General features: G+C 41.4%; 1 protein-coding gene across 1 annotated transcript in view; it reads left to right on the forward strand.

The window, feature by feature from the left end:
* The window catches only part of LOC129829770 (teashirt homolog 2-like), an 82,325-nt gene extending 61,349 nt beyond the window's left edge, over positions 1 to 20,976 (forward strand). The window contains exon 2 of the mRNA XM_055891678.1: positions 17,261 to 20,976. Coding sequence (XP_055747653.1) covers positions 17,261 to 20,304 — 3,044 coding nt within the window. The 3' untranslated portion in view covers positions 20,305 to 20,976. The remainder of the gene's footprint in view (positions 1 to 17,260) is intronic.
* Positions 20,977 to 23,658: the final 2,682 nt, after the last annotated feature.

Genomic DNA, 23,658 nt, shown 5'->3' on the forward strand with positions numbered 1-23,658 from the left:
GTGATTTGTTTAGCATAGCAACGTGGAATAAATAGAATTAATAACTGGGTCAAAACATGACAATAGAACGGACAACCAGCCCATTTGGATATCAACATCAGAATCTCCGAACTAACGATTGGCTTTTGCCTAGATTATTTTGTATGGTGGAATTTACTCAATATAATTGCTTTTAACCCTTTACACTCGTGGGAATTGGCCTATATGGATAAGGCTACATTGAAAAGCATACAGTATGCATAACAACGGTAGGGATTTAAAGGGAACAGTTCGGAGATAATGGGAAGATTATTAGACCAAATGTGAGTACACAACAGTTCACCTGACACAGTACTGTATCCACATTTTTTTTACATTATGTGCATTTTACATTGAAATCTGGAAATAATCTGGATACATTCAGTAACGTAAAACTAATCCTGTAAAATGTGGGGTAGCTGCAACATAAGACAAAAACATGACAAGGGTTTCAGTGAGAGGACTAACTGATGTCTCCAAGTGGCCACACACCTCTCCAAAGTGTGCACAATTCCTAAGCAATTTCAATGCACTTTTATGACTCAGTCTTATAAGGTATTTTTGCAGCTCTTCTAGCTGTGCCATTGAGGGTCTAGAGCAAGCACACTTGTAGTTTCATTTGAAACAGAACCTTGCATCCCCGCCATCACAATTACTGTTGCTGTTTATCCTGTCTAGGATCAGCGTGGCGCTAGCGGCACACCCCCCCCCCCCCCCACTGAAAAACCAGTGCCGCGAAATTCAAAAAGAATATTTTTTTTAAATATTTAACTTTCACACATTAAAGTCCAATACAGCTAATGAAAGACACAGATCTTGTGAATCCAGTCAACATGTCCGATTTTTAAAATGTTTTACAGGGAAGACACAATATGTAAAGATGTACATCTATTACCTAAAAACACATTAGCATAATCCACCATCTTTTATTTGTCCACCAACACCAGTAGCCATCACCAATTCGGCTAAACTAAGATATTTATAGCCCCTAACCAACAAAAAAACTCATTAGATGACAGTCTGATAACATATTTATGGTATGGGATAGGTTTTGTTAGAAAAAAGTGCATATTTCAGGTAGATGGCATAGGTTACAATTGCACCCACCGTCACAAATGGAATAGAAAAACTACTTAGAGCAACGTGTTTACCTACTTACTAATCATCAAACATTTCGTAAAAATACACAGCATACACGAATCGAAAGACACAGATCCTGTGAATACAGACAATATTTCAGATTTTCTAAGTGTCTTACAGCGAAAACACAATAAATCGCACTAAACGGATATAAATTGCTATAACGCTTTAAATTAACTACCTTATGATGTTTTTAACTCCTATAACGAGTGAAAAGATGACCGGAGAAATATAACAGGCTAAACTAACGCTTGGAACAGGAGGGGGTCGGTGTCCTCCACGCGCGTTACGCAGCAAGAAAAGACTTGCTAGCCTCAGGGTTTTTTCATTTGTAGTGCCTGTGAACGCGCAATCGACCCCATTGGAATCGTCATCACGTAAAGGCATCCAGGGGAAGACGTAAGAAGTGTCCGTACAGTCATAGCACTATCAGTGCCCTTTTAACTGACTTCAGAACAGTGGCCAACATTTCTGAAATCTGAATCCATGTCAGGGAAATTGCTGTAGAATGGGCTCTGTTCCACTTAGAGACAAAATTTCAACTCCTATAGAAACTATAGACTGTTTTCTATCCAATAATAATAATAATATGCATATTGTACGATCAAGGATTTTGTGGGAAGCCGTTTCAAAAATTACCCAATTAGCATAAATAGTCTAAACAGCGCCCCCATCCCCAACAGGATTTATACAATAAAAGAAACGGTCCATTCTAAATCGCAATCTGGGTTAGGTGGGCATAATTTGAAAGCTTGTTCTATTGGCAAAATAAATTATAAAATATAATCTTACTGTTAGGCTTTCACAATGCAATTCAGTGAAACCGTTTTTGTAATTTTGGTGAGCATAGAAAGGACTCATGAGTGCGTTCAGGTGCTTGTGCCCTGGCAAATTTTCTTCACAAATAACAGACAGGCTCATTCTGTTCAGAACAACCCAGGGTATGATGCCATGTCATCTTGTAATTGTACATCAAACATAGTGACACTATCTGATTTGGAAAGTGCACGTTTGGTTTGCTTGTTTGAAATCAAAGCAGTATTTATTATAATCCTCAACGTCTCACCTTTGAAAATACATTGAGTCTTAATTTATAGCGTTTCCCTCACTCAGACATTTTTTGTTGCAAGTTGACCAATTACTGGGAAGAATGGGGGCAACTTGTCACATGCTTAAGTTCAGTCAAAACCCATAGAGTGCTGTGAAGTGCAGAGCCAGAGCTCTCACATCATGTATAGCATGTTACTGTAGAGCCACTATGTTCCAATTTAGGTGCTTATTAGTGCCCAAATCATCAATTTTCAACCCGTATACGGGTATGAGTGTAAAAGGCTACTGAAAACATGTCGTTAATCTTTTTTTTATATGTTGGCAACCGGTTCATGAAAGCAATAAGGTCCTCAAACCCAGGAATTATTCCTTGGCTTTGCCTCGGGCCTAATAACTGCCCCTAGTTGGAAGTTATCACATGATAATTCCCGGGTTCTCATGCCTTATTGCTTAAACAACCCACCCACTAATGCCCCTGGGCGCAGTCCATTCTGTAGGTTGCTTGATGTCACAGTATGTCAAAGCATCCATATGCAAACAGAGATGTAGAGCACCCCATTGGCTTTTAATATTGAGAAATCAAAGTGTTACCATTAGAGTAGTTATCTCCATTTTTGTTTGACTAAGCAGTGACGCAACACACAACAAAATAACCTTTTGCATGCCGAATCTCTTTGGAAAACTAGGACATGAAATTACATATCCCTCTTTCTCTCTCCCTCTTCTTCCTCTGCTTGCTAATGTCTTTCCTAGAACTTGAACGAACAGCGTGTGTGTAGGACACATAAGACAGATGTTTAGGAGTACTTTCACCTTGTTTGCACTTTAACAGAGCTTAGCTGATGTGGAATGCCACTCATTCAGCCTCCTTGCTACCTCAGGGCTTTTCTAGCCTTTCTTCCATAGAGCCATCTGTACTGGACAAAGAGTAGCTCTAACCCACGTCTCAGGCCATAATCTTCGCAAGTGGGATTTTTATCCAAAAGAAAAAGGTTAAATAGACTGTGTTATCTTAAATACAACCAACTTCTGTTATCAAAAACTGAACTGATGTGTATTACTCTATTGAATAGGCCTCATTCAAACATGGTTTACTGTTTGCATGGCTATGTTATCACTTGTGTGTAGGCACGCTGTATGCTTTTATCAGTTTGTGCTGTCGGGTCTGTTTGCAGACAAGGCCGTCATTGATATTGTTGAGGAGTGACTATCGTTAAGCAGTGGACTTATCTAATCCGTCTGCTGTGCTTTGGAAAGCCAGAGGAAGCGGCTACGGGACAGGAGCAGGGAGAGTGGACAGGGACGGGCTGTGGATGCTACTGCATATTTAATTATCGTTGATATTGCCACAGAGAGAGAAGGAGAGAGAGGCAAGAAGAGAGGATAGAGGAGCAGAAGGAGGGAGGGGATAGAAAGCGAGGACCCGCCATGTTCACTTTTTAATTAAGGCTCCGTAGTGTAACTCGTCAATGTACATTATTGGAAGAATGAACGTCAATGCCATTGCTTCTTCTCCCCCTCCTTTATCTCTGTCAATGATTCAAAGACATGATTTATGGTTTGTCTCCGTCTTTCAGGATCATCCATCAAGTTCCGGCTCTGCCGCCGTGCCACCCGTTGTAAATCATTCTGAAAGCCTGTCACTCATTACCATTAACCCCTCCTCTGTCGCTCTGGTCTGCGGCTTCCTCAACCTCTCTTTTTTTCTCTCCTTCCCTCCCTCCTTTTCCTCCCCCTCAATGCACAACCTACAGCCACACAGGGTATCAGTTCCGTTTCGCTGCCCCGTCCGTCCGCCTACCTTCTTTTCAATGAATTAACCAATGAATAAAAAGGCCCTGTACTCTTCAGGCAGGCAGGCAGCCCCTACTCCTCCTCCATTACATTAATGCTGCTTTCATAACCAAGTGGGAAGTGGGAATTTACCACATATGACTGGGACAAATCCACATGAGCAGCCCTCCACCTGATAATTACTAGTTGGAAACCGGTCTATTGCCACGTTCACGCGCTAGTCGGGACTAGGAAACTCAGAAATGTCCAACTTGCTAATTGGTTGAACGCAGCACCTGTATAACTACAACCAGTTAACAAGTCAGACATTTCAGTTTCCTAGTTCCGACTAGTATATGAACACAGCATATCATCCTAAGCCCCCACTTCTCCTTCATGTTGACCTCTGACATTGCTTACTAAGGAAATTATCTTGATAACAGCATTTTCAGCAGTTAAATGCAACATCAAAAAACTTTATTTATAAAAAGCAATCTATTAATATGGTTTTTGAATGCTAGAATTTATTTGCGTTTCTCAACAAGTTCAAAGCACATGAATGCATCCAACTGGTATTTACAACGGGTAAATTCCCACCTCCTACTTGGTTACGAATGCAACATAACACCACAAATGTCACTGCTGAGAAGCTCAGGGTAATTGAGGATGTAGCACATAGAAAACATTTGTGTTGTGGTTTTGCAATGGAAATATTTGAACACCTATGATATGTGCACATAATTGTTTTACTCAGTTACATACAGTACAAAAATATACTATTTAAATCTATGGGTTTAATAACCTAACAAACTAAAGGAATATCATCACAAGGATTTAGTTATTTGTAGCCAGGGTTATAAAGTTACTAGTTAGTTTCAAACCAGTATGTGTGGTAGGCCCTTCCACTAAATTATATTGCTTTACTGGAAACGTTAAGGCTTTACAAACCGAGGCTTACAATGACACAATGACTGTACTCTTTAACCAGATCTTATAGAAAAGGGTTTTATGAACTGAAACATTGACTCAATAGAGTGAGTGTCAATCTCTCAACAATAGATGATGTGCCGCCGCGGGAAGCTTCAATTCACTAGTTTCTTTGTTTTATCATTCTAATCAACATCTAGATATCAACGCTACAGAATATCCACAAACAGCGGAGAGAAGCCATGAGCCACAGTATTGAGGGGAAACTTTCAGAGATTGGGTGCCAACACATTTCACTATTTGTGCAACCATTGTTCTCAGAACGGACTGTCAAAGTGACAATGCAGCGGCAGGCAAATCCTGAAGTTTGCGCTTTTCAGAAAAACTGCGAGCCCTAATCATTTTTGCAGAAGGACATTTGACAACAAATTTGCCATTAAAATGAATGGGAGGGAGGCTGAGTTGTTTTGAAGCATTTCTTACTTTTTAGCTCGTCTCGTCCCCCAAAGCTGCTGCATGTTTGGCGGGTCTGCTTCTCCCTTTTACACTTGCCATGAAACAGCCTTTGGTCCCACAAGAAACCATCTGACAGTACCACGCTTCTGTTGTATTTAATGAAGGGAAAAAGCAGCAATCTACTATTAATGAATTTGGAACATAAAAAAATGCCTCCCTTTGCTGAAAATGGCACAAAACTGATTATATAGGGAAAGCCTCTTCTGGATTCCCGTCCAGATTTTAATGAAAGATCCATAGAGCCAGAAGAGGGAGGGAGAGTTAGTGAAATGCAGATTGTTTTAATAGAATACACACTCTTCACCAGGCAGCTTCAGTATCAGATTCATGATGGCCAGCGTTTTTGTGAAGTTCATGATGCTGTGACTATATACATTCACTTATCTCAGGAGAAGAGGAAATGTAACAGAGAGCGAACCATGTAGTGACAGAGGTGGACCACTAGCAGCCTTTATATTTCATGTTGTACACTGAACAAAAATATAAATGCAACATGTAAAGTGTTGATCCCATGTTTCATGAGTTGAAATAGAGGACCACAAATGTTGTCATGTTGTGCACAAATTTGTTTACATCCCTGGGCAGAGCCCTACAGAAGGCAAATAAAATAGAGGTTGACTCTTGCACATTAGCACTCACACTGAAATTGCACTTACCCTGCCTACATGCTTGTAAACATCCTTTGCTATTTTTATATATTTTTTTACATGTGCTATGTTTTATGAATTGCCTCTCTGAAGACATAAAAGTTATCAATATGTTAGTGATCTGTTAGTTTCTTCTTTGCCAAGATAATCCATCCACCTGAAAGGTGTGGCATATCAGGGAAGTTGATTAAACAGCATGATCATTACACAGGTGCAACTTGTGCTGGGGACAGTAAAAGGCCACTTTAAAATGTACAGATTTGAGGGAGCATGCAATTGTCATGCTGACTGCAGGAATGTCCACCAGAGCTGTTGCCAGAGAATTGGATGTTAGTTTCTCTACCATAAGCCGCCTCCACAAGAATAAGACGCCTAGAGAATTTGGCAGTACGTCCAACGGGCCTCACAACTGCAGAATACGTGTAACCACGCCAGCCCAGAACCTCCACATCCAGCTTCTTCACCTGCGGAATCATCTGAGACCAGCCACCCGGACAGCTGATGAAAATGTGAGTTTACACAACCAAAGATTTTCTGAACAAACCGTCAGAAACTGTCTCAGGGAAGCTCATCTACATGCTCGTTGTCCTCACCAGGGTCTTGCCCTGACTGCAGTTCAGTGTCGTAACTGACTTCAGTGGGTAAATGCTCACCTTCGATGGCCACTGGCACGCTGGAGGAGTGTGCTCTTCACGGATGAATCCGGGTTTCAACTGTACCGGGCAGATGGCGTGTATGGCGTCCTGTGGGCGAGCGGTTTGCTGATGTCAATGTTGTGAACGGAGTGCCCCATGGGGGCAGTGGGGTTATGGTATGGGCAGGCATAAGCTACAGACAATGAACACAATTGCATTTTATTTTTATTTTAATGTACAGAGATACCGTGAAGAGATCCTGAGGCCCATTGTCATGCCATTCATCCACTACCATCACCTTATGTTTCAGCATGATAATGCACAATGTCGCAAGGATCTGAAAATGTCCCAGTTCTTCCATGGCCTGCATACTCAACAGACGTCACCTATTGAACATGTTTGGGATGCTCTGGATTGACGTATACAACAGCGTGTTCCAGTTCCTGCCAATATCCAGCAGCTTCGCACATCCATTGAAGAGGAGTGGGACAACATTTCACAGGCCACAATCAACAGCCTTATCAACTCTATACACTGCATGAAGTAAATGGTTGTCATACCAGATACTGGCTGGTTTTCTGATCCACGCCCCTACTTTAAAAAAAAATCTTTATCTGTGACCGACAGATGCAAATCTGTATTCCCAGTCATGTGAAATTAGGGCCGAATGAATTTATTTCAATTGACTGATTTCCTTATATGAACTGTAACTCAGTCAAATCTTTGAAATTGTAGTATGTTGCATTTATATTTATGTTCAGTGTATATTACATCAAATACACTATGATATGTAATAGCTTATTGTCACAACACAATGTGTTATATAGCAAAGGACCAAAATATAATGTATAGGATATTTATTTCATTTAGGAGTTTTCTCTAAAAAGATTCAATTCAACCACTTTCACTTTGTAAAATAAAAATATAGCAAAATCTAATTAAATAAAAATCTCTTTGCAATCAAATTACCTGGTAAATGTATAATGCATTTGTTTTATTAGTCTGTATGTTGCAGAACTACTGGGCATCATAAAATCCAAGTCCGGTCAGACAAGTGTAGAATAATTGTCCCATCCTCCTCCTCCCAGCCTGTGGCTCATAAAAGCTTTGAACAAAGACCTAATCTGTGCGAGGCAGTGGTCCTTTAAACGATGGCCCATTTTCCCCTACCCTGCCTGCCAAACCACGTAAACATTCCTGACTGACATTCAATCAGAGAAATTTGAACCGAAGCAAGATGGTCTTTTATTAGTACCTCTGTTTGCTTGACTGGTCAGCTCCAATATGCACAGTTTGGATGGGTGGCGTACAGTAAGATGATGGGTTCTCTCTGATAAGGGTGAATGAGGGGTAAACTGCTATTCTGCAGAAAGGAACCATCAGACCTCATCACGTCGCTCCTGGAGAGCCATGTCACAAGCTCTTCAAAAACCAAGTGACAGAGAAAGGAGCAAGCAGCAGCACACTGGGCTGTACTGAGTAGCAGCTCTGTCTTTCTGTCCCCTTGTCTTTCACTTTCTCTCTTTCTTTCTTTCTGTCTGTCTGTCTCTGTCTGTCTCTGTCTGTCTCTGTCTGTCTCTGTCTGTCTCTGTCTGTCTCTGTCTGTCTCTGTCTGTCTCTGTCTGTCTCTGTCTGTCTGTCTCTGTCTGTCTGTCTCTGTCTGTCTGTCTCTGTCTGTCTGTCTCTGTCTGTCTGTCTCTGTCTGTCTGTGTCTGTCTGTCTCTGTCTGTCTCTGTCTGTCTGTGTCTGTCTGTCTGTGTCTGTCTGTCTCTGTCTGTCTGTCTCTGTCTGTCTGGCGCTCTCTGGCGCTCTCTGGCGCTCTCTGGCGCTCTCTCTGTGTGTCTGTCTCGCACTCTCTGGCGCTCTCTGGCGCTCTCTGGCGCTCTCTCTGTGTGTCTGTCTGTCTCGCGCTCTCTGGCGCTCTCTCTGTGTGTCTGTCTGTCTCGCGCTCTCTGGCGCTCTCTGGCGCTCTCTCTGTGTGTCTGTCTGTCTCGCGCTCTCTGGCGCTCTCTGGCGCTCTCTCTGTGTGTCTGTCTGTCTCGCGCTCTCTGGCACTCTCTGGCGCTCTCTGGCGCTCTCTGGCGCTCTCTCTGTGTGTCTGTCTGTCTCGCGCTCTCTGGCGCTCTCTGGCGCTCTCTGGCGCTCTCTGGCGCTCTCTCTGTGTGTCTGTCTGTCTCGCACTCTCTGGCGCTCTCTGGCGCTCTCTGGCGCTCTCTCTGTGTGTCTGTCTGTCTCGCGCTCTCTGGCGCTCTCTGGCGCTCTCTGGCGCTCTCTGGCGCTCTCTGGCGCTCTCTGGCGCTCTCTGGCGCTCTCTGGCGCTCTCTGGCGCTCTCTCTGTGTGTCTGTCTGTCTCGCGCTCTCTGGCGCTCTCTGGCGCTCTCTCTGTGTGTCTGTCTGTCTCGCGCTCTCTGGCGCTCTCTCTGTGTGTCTGTCTGTCTCGCGCTCTCTCGCGCTCTCTCTGTGTGTCTGTCTCTCTCTCTGTGTGTCTGTCTCTCTCTCTGTGTGTCTGTCTCTCTCTCTGTGTGTCTGTCTCTCTCTCTGTGTGTCTGTCTCTCTCTCTCTGTGTCTGTCTCTCTCTCTGTGTGTCTGTCTCTCTCTCTGTGTGTCTGTCTCTCTCTCTGTGTGTCTGTCTCTCTCTCTGTGTGTCTGTCTCTCTCTCTGTGTGTCTGTCTCTCTCTCTGTGTGTCTGTCTCTCTTTCTCTGTGTGTCTGTCTCTCTTTCTCTGTGTGTCTGTCTCTCTCTTTCTCAGATAAAAATGTTTTTTTATTATATTGACAGTAGTATTTGCTGTTCATGATTAAATGTACTGTTTTCCTTTTCCTAAGAAAGTATTTGTTGCATTCGCCAGAAACAAAATCCTTGAACTTAACAAATGGACTGTAGTGCCACTACCAGTGAGGCAATATTCTCGTGGTTCCTTGTTTTTTGGAAGGGTGTGTAAAATGTCCCCTGCCAGCCCTGAAAGCGGGGCCCTCCTCTTCTGGTGAGATGCAACACGAGGCAATAGTACTGCCTGTGAGGCGGTGGCAGGCGGCATGGCGGCTGGCGATAGCACGGTGGCACGCTTACGTGATGACTTAGGTGCTGGAGTGCAAATTGCATTGCTCTCCTGCTATTCACTTCCAATTAGGCAGCGGGCCGAGTGATGCGTCTCGGATCAGGAGCTTCTAGCAGCCAGGCATCAAAAAGAGCAGTGTCGCTCAGTGACATCATTGAGGGAGGGAGGGGAAGGGACTCCTGGAGCTACAGTAGGATGGCAGCCACAGCTTGATGTGACTAAGTGAGAATTGTGATTAGTATCGATGAAGAAACAGGGACACTGAGGAACGACAGCATTTTTATCAGAAAGATAAAAATCTTCAAATAAACATGCAGATTCTGCTCCTTTTTAGTCTTAGTCTTGAAACATATTGTAGCTGTTTCAAGATCAGGTGTCAATGGTGTAGGTTAGTAAGGTTTTCAATGTTTTACCTTCATTCACTAACAACATGTTGGTTGTGAATGTGGAAATATTGTTTTGATTGCCGTAATTATTGTGATGATTTTTGCTCAAATCAACTGCCAGATGGTAGGGTCTGGTCTGGTGTCATATTTGTGATCCTATCATATAAATCTGGGTCTGAGTCCATCCAAGTAGCTACATCATGCTGCCTTTAGCACAATTCACAATCTGCCTTTCTTCACATTGTCCACGTTGTCTGCTTTGAAATGTTGAGGTTCTTTATTTGATCATATTAGACTATTAAATATTGAATGTGCCGGTGTATGAAAGCAAGGCAGTTATCTGCATGAATAGCCTCTGTTTAGTGAAGTAGGTAATGCGCTTTAAGTATCATCCCATTCATGCATACAAAAATGGACACTAAACTCTCTGTCGCATGGTTTCACGCTGCAGCAGAGCCCTCAGAGAGATCTTAAAGCTGCAATATGTAACTTTTTGGGCAACATAGAAATGTGAGTTATAGATATGTAATTCTCGTTGAAAGCAAGTCTAAGAAGCGGTAGATCTGTTCTGTGTGCATTATTTCTATGATTCCCATGCTTAAGTTTTTTGTTTTTGCATCTTTTACTTTCGGTTAGTATACCAGTTTCAAACAGCTGAAAATACAATGTGTTTGGTTATGAAAAATATATTTCACAGCGGTTTAGATGGTACAATGATTCTCTACACTATACTTGCTTGTTTTGTCACAAACTGAAATTAGGCGAACTATTCAACATTTTGCGATTTCTGCAACCACTGTATGACTGCATTCTGACTTCATCTTATGTTTGCTGGTAACATAACAGTGTTCTGAGTGTATTTATGACTGTGGGGGTGATGTACTGGTTCAAGCAAAATAAATCATCTAGGCTATAGGTGGAGTGTGAGAAGGGTCGTAAAAGTTATTTAGGCCTCCTTATTTTACAATAAAAAATAAAAAAAACATTTTGTGTTTTGTCTATTACCTTCCAGTAATAGTTAACTGGATCACATGGGCTAGGCAGTCTGTGAACCCTGTAAACATGTCCTTCATTGTTTCGAGACAGTATAAAGACATACAAGTCAAATATACTGTCTGTAAAATAAAGCAATGATTATTGAGTTTACAGTAAGCTATTAGCCCGGATGAAAAATTAACTCATGCAATGTCAGCCGTCTATCCAGTCTCAGATTGATCTAGATAAACAGCATACTGTAACCTGACTTCAACTGACTGACATCTGTCAAATATTACATAGCTGGTATGTCTCTCGGTCTTATGACAGGCTTGTGCATTAAGCGTAAGTTAATACTGTATATAATGATGACTAACCACTAGAAAACTTGTAGCCATATTGCAGACACTATTAAGTCAACAACAAAAGTATAGTTTTAGTAGATATTTGATCAAAATTACAGTACAGTGCGTCAGCCTCTCTTTGAGATGTCTCCCTTCACACTACAAGGACTCCAGCTCCATAGAGTGCTCTGGAGAGGAACCTACAACATATCTATCTCACTTACCTTATTATAGAACTGAAATCTATAGTGACAACAAATGAAACTGCTCATTTACAACAATATATCAACAAAAGTCTTGCAGAGGTTGGGGAGACAATTTGACTCCAGAAGACAAAGTCTGTAGATTGCTTTATTTGCCTGACCTGTTTTATTAACGTGTAGACTCTAGAAGCTGCATTCTTATGTGGGACACCGTAGATGGACGGATAGCATAGACGGACGGACGGGCCTGCTGTGTTTCATTTTTTTCTATTTAGAGTGCCATAAATCCGGGAGATGAAAATGTCATGGAGCAGGTTCATTTTCCAAAGAGGTTTTGATTGCTATGAGCGTGTAATTGATTGTTCCAAGGACAGGGGGAAATCTAGAAATGTCATAACAGTCCTGCTTAGGTCGGTCCCACCGCCAGGCAATCAATGTGAAGTAAAAAGGGATATTGATTTGTGAGCAGCGAAAACTGTAGCTTGAGACAACCGGAGAGCAGTTCAGGAAAGTGGCACAGACATGCAGACCTGTCACTGGCACCTATGAATTACACAATTTTCTGTGAAGATAGTATTACCTGGGATATTCAGGGTATTGCAGGCAGCTGTCCATTAGCTAACCCTGTCAGGCTGCTCACTGACTGCCTTGTCACTTTAATGAGCACTGACCTTCCATGTGATAAATGTTGATATCTTTACCATTACAAAGGTAATATTAACAGGCTAATAGTGGAAGTTAAATACTGTTACTGGGGAAACACAAACTAATTTCAGCATGCTAACTTGGAAAATGCCAAGTTATTCTGCAACAGGTGATCAAATTATGATCATACATTTGTATCAGAGATGTAGACTACAATGTCCCTAAGTAGCATCAGAGAAGGCTCTGCCCTTGCATTTGATATTGCTAATTGGCATCAACCAAGGGTTGGCAAAATGGAGTTACAAAGAGTGTGAGAAGTGGAAGTAGACATGTGGGTATCTTGGAGTCACCCCTGCCTGGTGCCTTTGTATGTAGATAACCAGAGATACTGTATATAATGACGAGATGGTCTTGTCTCCGCCCTAACTATGGGAGTCGTTGTCCCAAATGTGGGAAGGCAGGCAGTCTGTATTCCCGCATGGACGGGAGTGGACCTTCTCGCGTCACCTCATTTTCACTGATATTACTTTAGATCAAATGGGCAGGAAATGCTGCTGATCATTTCTGTCAATTTCGTCTGGAAATACAAAGTATACTAAATGTAGACTATTCTCACATTCTGTTACTTTAGGATTTTAATTCCTGATGATTAAGTTATTATCTTAATACATTTTTGTTTCATTAAATAGCCATGCTGAGTTTGATAGTGCTCTCTGGCAGTGTAGATAAAGCTACTTGAACATAGTAAATTGTATCATCTAATTGCCATGAAATAACAATTTATTGGATGCATGTCAGTGTGCTCCATTGCTGTATGATTGCTAAGTGTCTCTTAGTGAAATATTTATTAATGCTAATTCTTAATCCATGAATTAGTTAGAAGGTTCACTATCTGCATGAAGTAGGCTAATTAAAGCTGTTTTGCTAAATCTGTAATATGTCACCAGACAATCCTTGAAACTTCTACTTGAAAATGCTCTTTTATCAATCAATATTTGGTAATGGTCGATATAAATGAAAGGTTCTACGGTAATTTGAATTTTCCAAAAAAGCAATGTGCTATAATTGACTTCTGTCCATAGTCTCTATCAAGACTTTCAAAATAGAAGACGTCAACTAGAAGCTTGTCATAGGCAATAGTGTTCTCGTTTATCTGTGATAACTACAGTTGAAGTCAGAAGTTTACATACACCTTAACCAAATACATTTAATCTCAGTTTTTCACAATTCCTGACATTTAATCCTAGTAAAAATTCCCTGTTTTAGGTAAGTTAGGATCACCACTTTATTTTAGGAATGTCAAATGTCAGAATAATAGTAGAGAGAATTATTTAATTTAAACTTTTATTACTTTCATCACATTCCCAGGGGGTCAGAAGTTTACACACTCAATTAGTATTTGGCAGCATTACATTTAAATTGTTTAACTTGGGTCAAACGTTTCGGGTAGCCTTCCACAAGCTTCCCACAGTAAGTTGGGTGAATTTTGGTCCATTCCTCCTAACACAGCTGGTGTACCTAAGTCAGGTTTGTAGGCCTCCTTGCTTGCACACGCGTTTTCAGTTCTGCACAAACATTTTCTATAGGATTGATGGCAGGGCTTTGTGATGGCCACTCCAATACCTTGACTTCGTTGTCCTTAAGCCATTTTGCCACAACTTTGGAAGTATGCTTGGGATCATTGTCCATTTGGAAGACCCGTTTGCGACCCAAGCTTTAACTTCCTGACTGATGTCTTGAGATGTTGCTTCAATATATCCACATAAGTTTCCTGCCTCATGATGCCATCTAATTTGTGAAATGCACCAGTCCCTCTTGTAGCAAAGCAACCCCACAACATGATGCTGCCACCCCTGTGCTTCACAGTTGGGGTGGTGTTCTTCAGCTTGCAAGCATCCCCCTTTTTCCTCCAAACATAACAATGGTCATTATGGCCAAACAGTTATATTTTTGTTTCATCAGACCAGAGGACATTTCTCCAAAAAGTACGATCTTTGTCCGAATGTGCAGTTGCAAACCGTAGTCTGGCTTTTTTATGGCGGTTTTGGAGCAGTGGCTTCTTCCTTGCTGAGTGGCCTTTCAGGTTATGTCAATATGGGACTCGTTTTACTGTGGATGAAGATACTTTTGTACCTGTTTCCTCCAGCATCTTCACAAGGTCCTTTGCTGTCGTTCTGGGATTGATTTGCACTTTTCGCACCAAAGTACGTTCATCTCTAGGAGTTAATGCGTTCCTGACTGATATGACGGCTGCGCGGTCCCATGGTGTTTATACTTGCGTACTATTGTTTGGACAGATGAACATGGTACCTTCAGGCGTTTGGAAATTGCTCCCAAGGATGAACCAGAATTGTGGAGGACAAAAAATTAATTCTGAGGTCTTGGCTGATTTCTTTTGATTTTCCCATCATGTCAAGCAAAGAGGCAATGAGTTTGAAGGTAGGCCTTGAAATACTTCCACAGGTACACCTCCAATTGACTCAAATTATGTCAATTAGCCTATCTGAAGCTTCTGAAGCCATGACATACTTTTCTGAATTTTCCAAGCTGTTTGAAGGCACAGTCAACTTAGTGTATGTAAACTTCTGACCCACTGGAAGTGTGATACAGTGTGATAAGTGAAATAAACTGTCTGTAAACAATTAATGGAAAAATTACTTGTGTCATGCACAAAGTAGATGTCCTAACCGACTTACCAAAACTATAGTTTGTTAACAAGAAATTTGTGGAGTTGTTGAAAAATTTGTTTTAATGACTCCAACCTAAGTGTATGTAAACTTCCGACTTCAACTGTAAATATTAAACGATCAATAAAACATGTCTCTGTACTCTAACAACACTCCCTCTCCAGCATGGGGGGAAGAGGGTGTTTTGGAAGCCATCAATGATCTCAGTTGGCCAATCCAGAAGTCTCTCTTGTGGTTGAGGGTCATAGCACATTCGGGAATCTCTGGTCTGCTGCGTGGCTCCTTGTTCTCCATGTTTGTTTTGAGTCCCATGACCATCTTCATCCATTAGCTGGCAACCAGTTCACCTCTAAAGCTTGTCCTGAGACACTTGTGAAAAATTGATTAAAAAAAAGATTTATTTTCCGAATGCGAAGGAGGATGACATTCTTCATTCTATGGACTGACCCAGTGTTCTGTAGTACTTGGAGTGCTCCTTACATTCAGCATTCCATAGAGTGCCCCTAAATCAAAGGTGAAATATTACCCACATTAAATGCATAGGTGCCTAGACAAGGCCATTGTGTCCTTGTCATGTTTAACTAAAAGCACATCTGCCATAACTTCTCCCAAAATGCAACATTTCCAATATGAATGAGAGGACATACTGCAAGATATTTCTTCGAAAGTATTTTTTAAGTAGTTTGTTTTCATATTGTGGACTGGCTAAATTTGAGAGGGACCTTAATTCAACAGAGAAGAGTTTGATTGTTTTGTATTGATAATAGTTTTACTGATTAATTTACTGTATGACTATCTGATCCTCCAGCCTGGTTCAAAACTGCTTAATATGCTGTATCACAAGTAATGCAAATTAGATGATGTTAAATATGTCAATTAGAAAAACTGTTGTTTAATTATCAGTTAATTGATGCAATAACATTGAGCCCTATGAGTGTGAACAAACAGGTGGATAATGAAATAGATAATTGCTGTTTATGAGCCTGTCAAGGACAATATAACAATGTGACAGATTGCCAGCAACTTCTAGAAATGTTAGATAATGATCTTGTTATAATAAATACATATATTTTCAACAATTTATTGGTTCTTTGTTGTGCTGTGATTCATATATTAATTATTATCCAGATTTAGTTTTTTTTTTTTGCATAAAGAATGCAAATTTCTCTGTCAAGAAAGACTATCTCACTCTGTAACCACTTAAATGGAGACAGGATATATTTCAGCTCATTTTGAAATCTGAAATGTAAGTAAACCCCTCTCATCTTGCAAGGCTCAGGCTTTTTCATTTATTCATAGAACACTTGTGGAATATTAGAATATCGCTCAGTCTTTGTAATTTGCTGCAACACAATCTGGTGGATCCAAGCATGGAAAGATATTATCCAACAGAGAAAGCTTAAGTTTTTTCATTGCAAGTTCATTGCAGTTTGGAGATACTCATAATCACTTTGGAATAGGCCACTTGCAATAACACTTAGTAAAACCCTAGCAAAAATCAATTGCATTTTGCCTGTCATTGGCCAACGATTGTTGTAAACATCTCAACATGAGGCAGGGAAACCTTTGAGACAGCACTAAGTCAATGACCCGCCGTGAATCACAAGGAGCCGCTTGACCTCTAGTAGTTTGTTAGAAAAGGCATGTGACATCCATACTGTTGATCCTCTCATGTAGCTCAGTCCTGCATTGTGCATGTAGCCTTGTGTGGACTCCACAGTTTCTCTGAAAACAGAACAAAAAAGCAAACAAAACCTCTTGTTTTGACGTACTTTGCATATTTTTCCATTCTTGGAAATATTTCAAATGCTCAGTAGTGATTGCAACTCAACTATTTTCCCTCTCCTATGGTGATTTCTTACTATTATGTAGTCTAAAGAGAGATAGGGGTCTTGTAATGAATAACCTCGTCCCCAGGCTATTGGGCATATAAGTCTGAGATATGAAAGATTCAAACTTGGCCTTAGAATTCTATGGTCACTCCCACTATGGGAGTTGCCTGCTTAGTAAAGTATTTGTCATCATTTATCACATGACTGTGAAGCGTGGGGAGGGTTAAAAGGAAGATGCTGTAGATTAAGCCAATGCCTATGCACCGGGAGTTTATTCTGGTTTTTCTTTATTGGCTAACGAAGGCACAGTTTGACGCGTTGGTCCACCAGACTTTCATTGGTCGGAAGTGTCTGGAAACGAGATTATGTGAAGCTTAATAACAAAGGTTTCTAAATTGTATCTCTCCTTCTCCTTCTTTTTCAGTATACGAGCCTGATGAACATGGCATCATGCGAGAGACCATCTCTGAGGATGACAGAGAGAATGACACTCCAACTGAAGAGAAGACGAGTCCCAAGGCCTCAGAGGACAAAGAGATGGACAACAAAAGCAGCTACAGCAACCAGGACTCCCCCGTCAGTGTCCTTTCCCATCAAGAAGCCGAGTTGGAGTCGCGCCTTAGCGACGCCAGCGATAGACTCTCACTCTCAGACTTCAAAAGTTCCCCACCACCTGAAAGCCAGAAGGACGAGGGGAGCAGCGGTTCGAAACACAAGGATGACATGCACAGCAGCCTGGAGAAAATGAGGGCCGCCTATGCTAACTTTCTCTCAGATTCCTACTACACAGGGATCGGAATGGACTTGAAAATTAGCAAAACTCCCAGCAAAGCTAACTGTGACAGCACCAATGTTAGCACCAAGAGTGAATTTGACTGGCATCAGGATGCACTATCCAAAACCTTCCAGCAAACACACTCCCCAAAGCCTGTGTCCAAACCCAACCTCTTCAGCTCGGTCCACCTCTACAGACAAAGCAGCAAAGCAGGTGGGACAGTATTTACAGGGGCCAGCCGATTCAAGTGTAAGGACTGCAGTGCAGCCTATGACAGTATTGTGGATTTGACAGTGCACATGAACAAGAGTGGACATTACCAGGACAACAATCATGGAAAACCAAGCAATGCCTCCACATCCTCTTCCAAATCAAGGAAACGAAATTTGCAAGACATGGAAGGGAAAGAGGATGCACAGAAAGTTCTGAAGTGTATGTTCTGTGGCCATTCTTTTGAGTCCCTCCAGGACTTGAGTGTCCATATGATAAAAACTAAGCATTACCAAAAAGTACCTTTGAAAGAACCTATCCCAGTACTCTCACCTAGATTACTGCCACCAGCAAAGAAACGGACCTATGAGGCCAACAGACCTTGTTCTCCTGATTCTACCACAGGGTTAGCTGGCTACAGCGAGGCCCAACGGTCCGCTGCTATTTCAAATGCTAACAGTAATCGCTATGGTTATCAGAATGGGGCTAGCTACACTTGGCAGTTTGAGACATGCAAATCTCAGATTCTAAAATGCATGGAGTGTGGAAGCTCACACGATACCCTGCAACAACTCACCACTCATATGATGGTCACTGGACATTTCATGAAAGTTACACACTCAGCCTCTAAGAAAGGGAAACAGTTAGCTCTGGATCCCTTGGTTATAGAAAAGATGCAGGTATTAGCTGAGCCGCTTGCTAACAAAACTGATGGCGATAAAGTGTCTCCAAAAACATATTCCCCAGGGGGCAGTGAGAAAGATAGCCAGAGGGAAGGCACATTGGACAAAATGGAAGAAAGTGAAGTGAAAGATGACAAGGCAGACAGTGAGGATCAAAAGGCAGGGAACAGGGTGATTAAATATCGATATCTTTGTGAGGAGGATCTGGAGCAGCAGGGATTGTCAGGTGGTGGAGGGGATATCCTCAAGTCTTTAGCCAACACGGTCGCCTCTGCAATCAACAAGGCTCAGACTGGGACCCCCAGCTGGAGTGCCTACCCCAGTATCCACGCTTCCTATCAACTCTCTGGGATCATCAAGAGCAGCACTCATCTCTCAGCGTCTCCCCCCATTCAGGTAAAGCACACATTCAACCACAAGCTGAGACCGATCGCCCCAAAGGGGAAGTTTCTTCAGGGTGCTGGGGGAGTTGACACTCCACAGCAACAGTATCGAAAAGCGGACACCAAGAAAGAAAAGGTTGGCATTAGCGATGGTAAAGAACGTCTGAATATTAAGTTTGATCTGGTGGAGAATAATGACAGCGATTGTCAGGATAATTCCTCTACCTCTTCAAAGCTCGACGCAGACTGTCTGAATGAAGGGAGTGATGTGATCAAAGGGAAGTGGAGCCCAGATTTCTCAGACAGAGGCAAGACACCAAGCCCTCCTGCCACCGGTGGACGAAGCACTACTTCAGAGCTTGTCAATGACACCCCGGAAATACTCGGCATAAACCCTCTAAGTGCACTGCAATCAGTTCTGAACAGCCATTTGGGTAAAGCAAATAAGCCCACCAATTCAAGATCTGAAAATAGTAAACTATCTGCTCGCTCTCAATCTATATTAGCTGAACTGAACCAGAGTATGGAGAAACCAGCAGTGGTGCATGCTACCCCTGCTAGGAACAGCGCTAACATTGCCTTCCTGTTTGCTAGCAATGATCAGCCAATAGACCTGACAAAATATAAACCTAACAAACCAAGTTTCTCCCATCTACAACCCTTTGCCCCAATGCCACAGAAACACGCTCTGTCTGACATTGCTGACATGGTCAAGGTTCTTCCTAAAGCCACCACACCAAAAGCCTCTATGCCATCAAGGATACCCACCATGAAACTGGAATCAGACGTGAGATGCTCTGAGGATGTGTCGGCTGAGGTATACTCGGTTCACAAGCGCAAGGGAAGGCATTCGAACTGGAACCCCCGACATCTTATCATCCTCCAAGCCCAGTTCGCCTCCAGCCTCTTTCTGACTTCTGAGGGCAAGTACTTACTCTCAGATCTTGGTCCTCAGGAACGAATGCACATCTCTAAGTTTACTGGACTGTCCATGACAACCATCAGCCACTGGTTGGCCAATGTGAAATACCAACTTAGGAAAACAGGGGGGACCAAGTTTCTGAAGAGCATGGACACTGGCCATCCGATCTTCTACTGCAATGACTGTGCTTCCCAGTTCAGGACACCACCAGCCTTCATCTCCCACCTGGAATCACACCTAGGGTTCCAAATCAAAGATATGCGCAAATTGCCTATTGAGCATCAGACGAAGGTAGAGGAGCCAGAACTGTCAAAGGCTCTCAGTGTCCGTGCGACAGAGACGCTAGTCACAGAGGAGGATGTTGACACTAAGTTCAAATGTAAGCTGTGTTGTAGGACATTTGCTAGTAACCATGCAGTTAAACTCCACTTGAGTAAAACTCACAGCAAATCACCTGATAACCATTCACAATATGTGGAAATGGATAAAGAGTAGGAGTTGTTCTTTTTTGCTACCTTTTTTGTTGTTATTGATTTTTGAAACACTGGTTAGATATTTCAGCAATGTTATCCAGTAGCATTGAAAACATTTGATTGAATATGACATGGACACACTGGCTAGACTAAACCCTAAAATGTTAAAGAATACACCAACTTATACCTTTGCACCCTTCTTAAATGCATCACCAGTAATGAAATGTATTACTGCTTGAAATATAATTGCTAACGTTTGCATGCAATAGCTCTGGCTATGACTACTATTTATTTGTATAATATGCCAAGTTTCAATTGTATTATTTCAAGGAAAATGTAATGGATAAATTGTAATGATCATCTCCAATGCTACACCTTTGTAAAATATGCAGCTGTTTTAAACAGGTAGCCAGACACATGTTAACACATTTATTGCACTGTACATTGAACTGTACAGTGAATTGCTATGTAAAAATGTTTTGTGTTTCAATGATAGAACAGAAAAGCACTTTAATAAATGTTAAATCACCAGGTTAGACTCAGATTCTGTACATGAACCCAACAAATTTAGACAGGTTGGAAACAAGGAAAAATCAAATCTAAATGTGTTTCATTTTAAAAGGATGACAGTGAGACAAATGATACCTGCACCTTTTTTTTACCAATTGAAATAAAGAATTAACATTTGATACCAGACTGTGTTCATTTTAAGTTTTCATGAGTCTCCTGTACTTCTCCTGAAATATTGTAAATTAACAATATATGCGTAGATCAATGTGTGGTTGGGAATGACTGTGTTCTTCATAACAAGTAGACATTTTCTTCAGCTCTCTTATTTCACAGCTATAAAATATAATTGCCTGCTAAATTCATAAACATTTTACACAATTTATCTCTTTTCTTTCCAGCAATCAAGTCCCTCAATTACCACCACCATCAAATCTCTGTTTTATAACAGGCGGCTGACATTTGATGGCAAATGGAGAAAAGCACATGGGCACAATGGTGATTTGAATACTGTGACACCAACTTGCCCTCTGTTGGAAATGAGCAGGCAATCACAATTGTTCATCAGATGACTCCTAATGTAGTTAAAGTATTCAGCTATAATTTCTTCTTGCATTTATAATTACTGTCATAGACCACACACCTCAGTGAGCAGATTAAAGCTATAAATTATGTAATGCCTCGCCTCACCAATGGATCCCCTGATTCGTCTGTAGAGCCATTATGTTGTAGAGTAGCAACTTATTTTAAATTGAGACCAGCACAAATGATCTAAGATATGGGAAGATTATAGTGGGAAAACTGATTGCAATATTCAGATCATTTGTGTTTATTCATGGTAATTAAAATGTGAGATTGAATTGTCTTATTAAAGAGGAGATATGCCTCAGTACTGCTGCAGTTGTAAGCATTCAGAATGTCACAATTTTGCTAACGTTCCTTTATCCTTTGTGAAATTACTATAGAAATTCACTGCAGTATTGGATGTGGGACAACAAGCGTATACAGTAGTCTGGCTCTATCAGCATAGCATGCAAGTGATCAACATTAGGTTAAGGCTTACCATTGATAAAATGCTGTCATCAATGCAATCACCTGAATTGTTTCTTACCTTAATTTGGTCTAATAAGTCAGTCATATTGGTGATTTATTGTTACTGTACAGGGAAGTGATACGCTTAGGAACACGTGCTCTTTCCATCACATAGACTGACCAGATAAATCCAAGGCTATGATCCCTTATTGATGTCACTTGTTAAATCCACTTCAATCATTGTAGATGAAGGGGAGAAGACAGGTTAAAGAAGGATTTTTAAGCCTTGAGACAATTGAGACATAGATTGTGTATGTGTGCCATTCAGAGGGTGAATGAATAGGCAAGTTAAAATATTTAAGTGCCTTTGAACGGGGTATGGCAGTATGTGCTGCGTGCACTAGTTTGAGTGTGTCAAGAACTGCAATGCCGCTGGGTTTTTCACCCTCAACAGTTTCCCGTGTGTATCAAGAATGGTCCACCAAGGACATCAGCCAACTTAAGACAACTGTGGAAAGCATTGGAGGCAACATGGGCCAGCATCCCTGTGGAACACTTTTGACACCTTGTAGAGTCCATGTCCCAACGAATTAAGGCTGTTCTGATGGCAAAAGGGGTGCAACTCAATATTAGGAAGGTGTTCCTAATGTTTTGTACACTCAGTGTATAATCTATAAGTAAAATATATGTACTGTATATGTGACCATGAGCTAAAACAAACATTCCACAAGGTTCAAATTCCAGTTGCTAAACAATCCATTTGAGGCTTCATGATTTTTCACATGGAATGTTTCCATTTCAATACAGTTGATATTTGTGCACTGGGCATGATAATTAAGATTTTGATTTTCGTTTGAAAAATAACTGGGCACCTCAGCAATGGCTGAAGGTAGCAGTATTGTATCCCTACTGCACTTCATGGACCAAAATATATGGTTAGCAGTAGGGGCGCAACTTTGGTGGGGGGGACATCGTTTTTCCCCCGTTTTTTATTTAACATTTTTATCCAGTCCGATGAACACTCCAAACACCCTACCCGACCGCTCGGAGGTGTCAGCATGGTCCTAAAGCACACCATTACCTTGTTTTGTATCACATTTCAATGAAAAAATTGGGCTCCCAAGTGGTGCTGCACTGCATCTCTATGTTAGAGGCGTCACTACAGACCCTGGTCTTGAACCAGACCCTGGGAGTCCCATAGAGCAGCACACAATTGGCCCAGCGTGGTCCGGGTTTGGCCGGTGTAGGCCGTCATTGCAAATAAGAATTTGTTATTAACTGACTTGCCTAGTTAAATAAAGGTTATATAAAATAATAAAACTGGGGGGGACAAAAATGCAATTTCAGAATGTGGGGGGTGGGGGGGAGTTACACCCATGGTTAGCAGAGACAGTGGTATACACAATACTGTAAATACAGCAGTTGTGGTGAACTGTTAAAGCTAGATTGTGTTATGTGTCATCACATTTCCTCTCATCCATGGGAATTGAATGAAGGAAAAGTAAATGAAATAAACTTTGGAAAAATATTAGTACCGGGATGTGAAATTCTCTAAGTCATATCGTGTTTAAGAAATTATTCTTGTCTAATGTTTTGCAGACAATGAAAAGTAACAGCCTGCCTATACCATGATGCGGTTTGTCTAGCTGTAAAATTGTTTTTGAAACATTTAAACTGTCTTAAAGTCTATAAATGTCATGATTCTGATTATTCATAGTCTGAGGGATCCGAAACATCAGAACAGCTTACTCTCTCCACACAGGCTAGGGCTTGGAGATTCTTTTTAAAAACCATACCAGTGGCTTAGTAGAAAATCAAATTATGCACATAAGTATGC

Source organism: Salvelinus fontinalis, chromosome 31 (genome assembly GCF_029448725.1).
Source record: "Salvelinus fontinalis isolate EN_2023a chromosome 31, ASM2944872v1, whole genome shotgun sequence".
In the NCBI taxonomy this organism is placed as follows: domain Eukaryota; kingdom Metazoa; phylum Chordata; class Actinopteri; order Salmoniformes; family Salmonidae; genus Salvelinus; species Salvelinus fontinalis.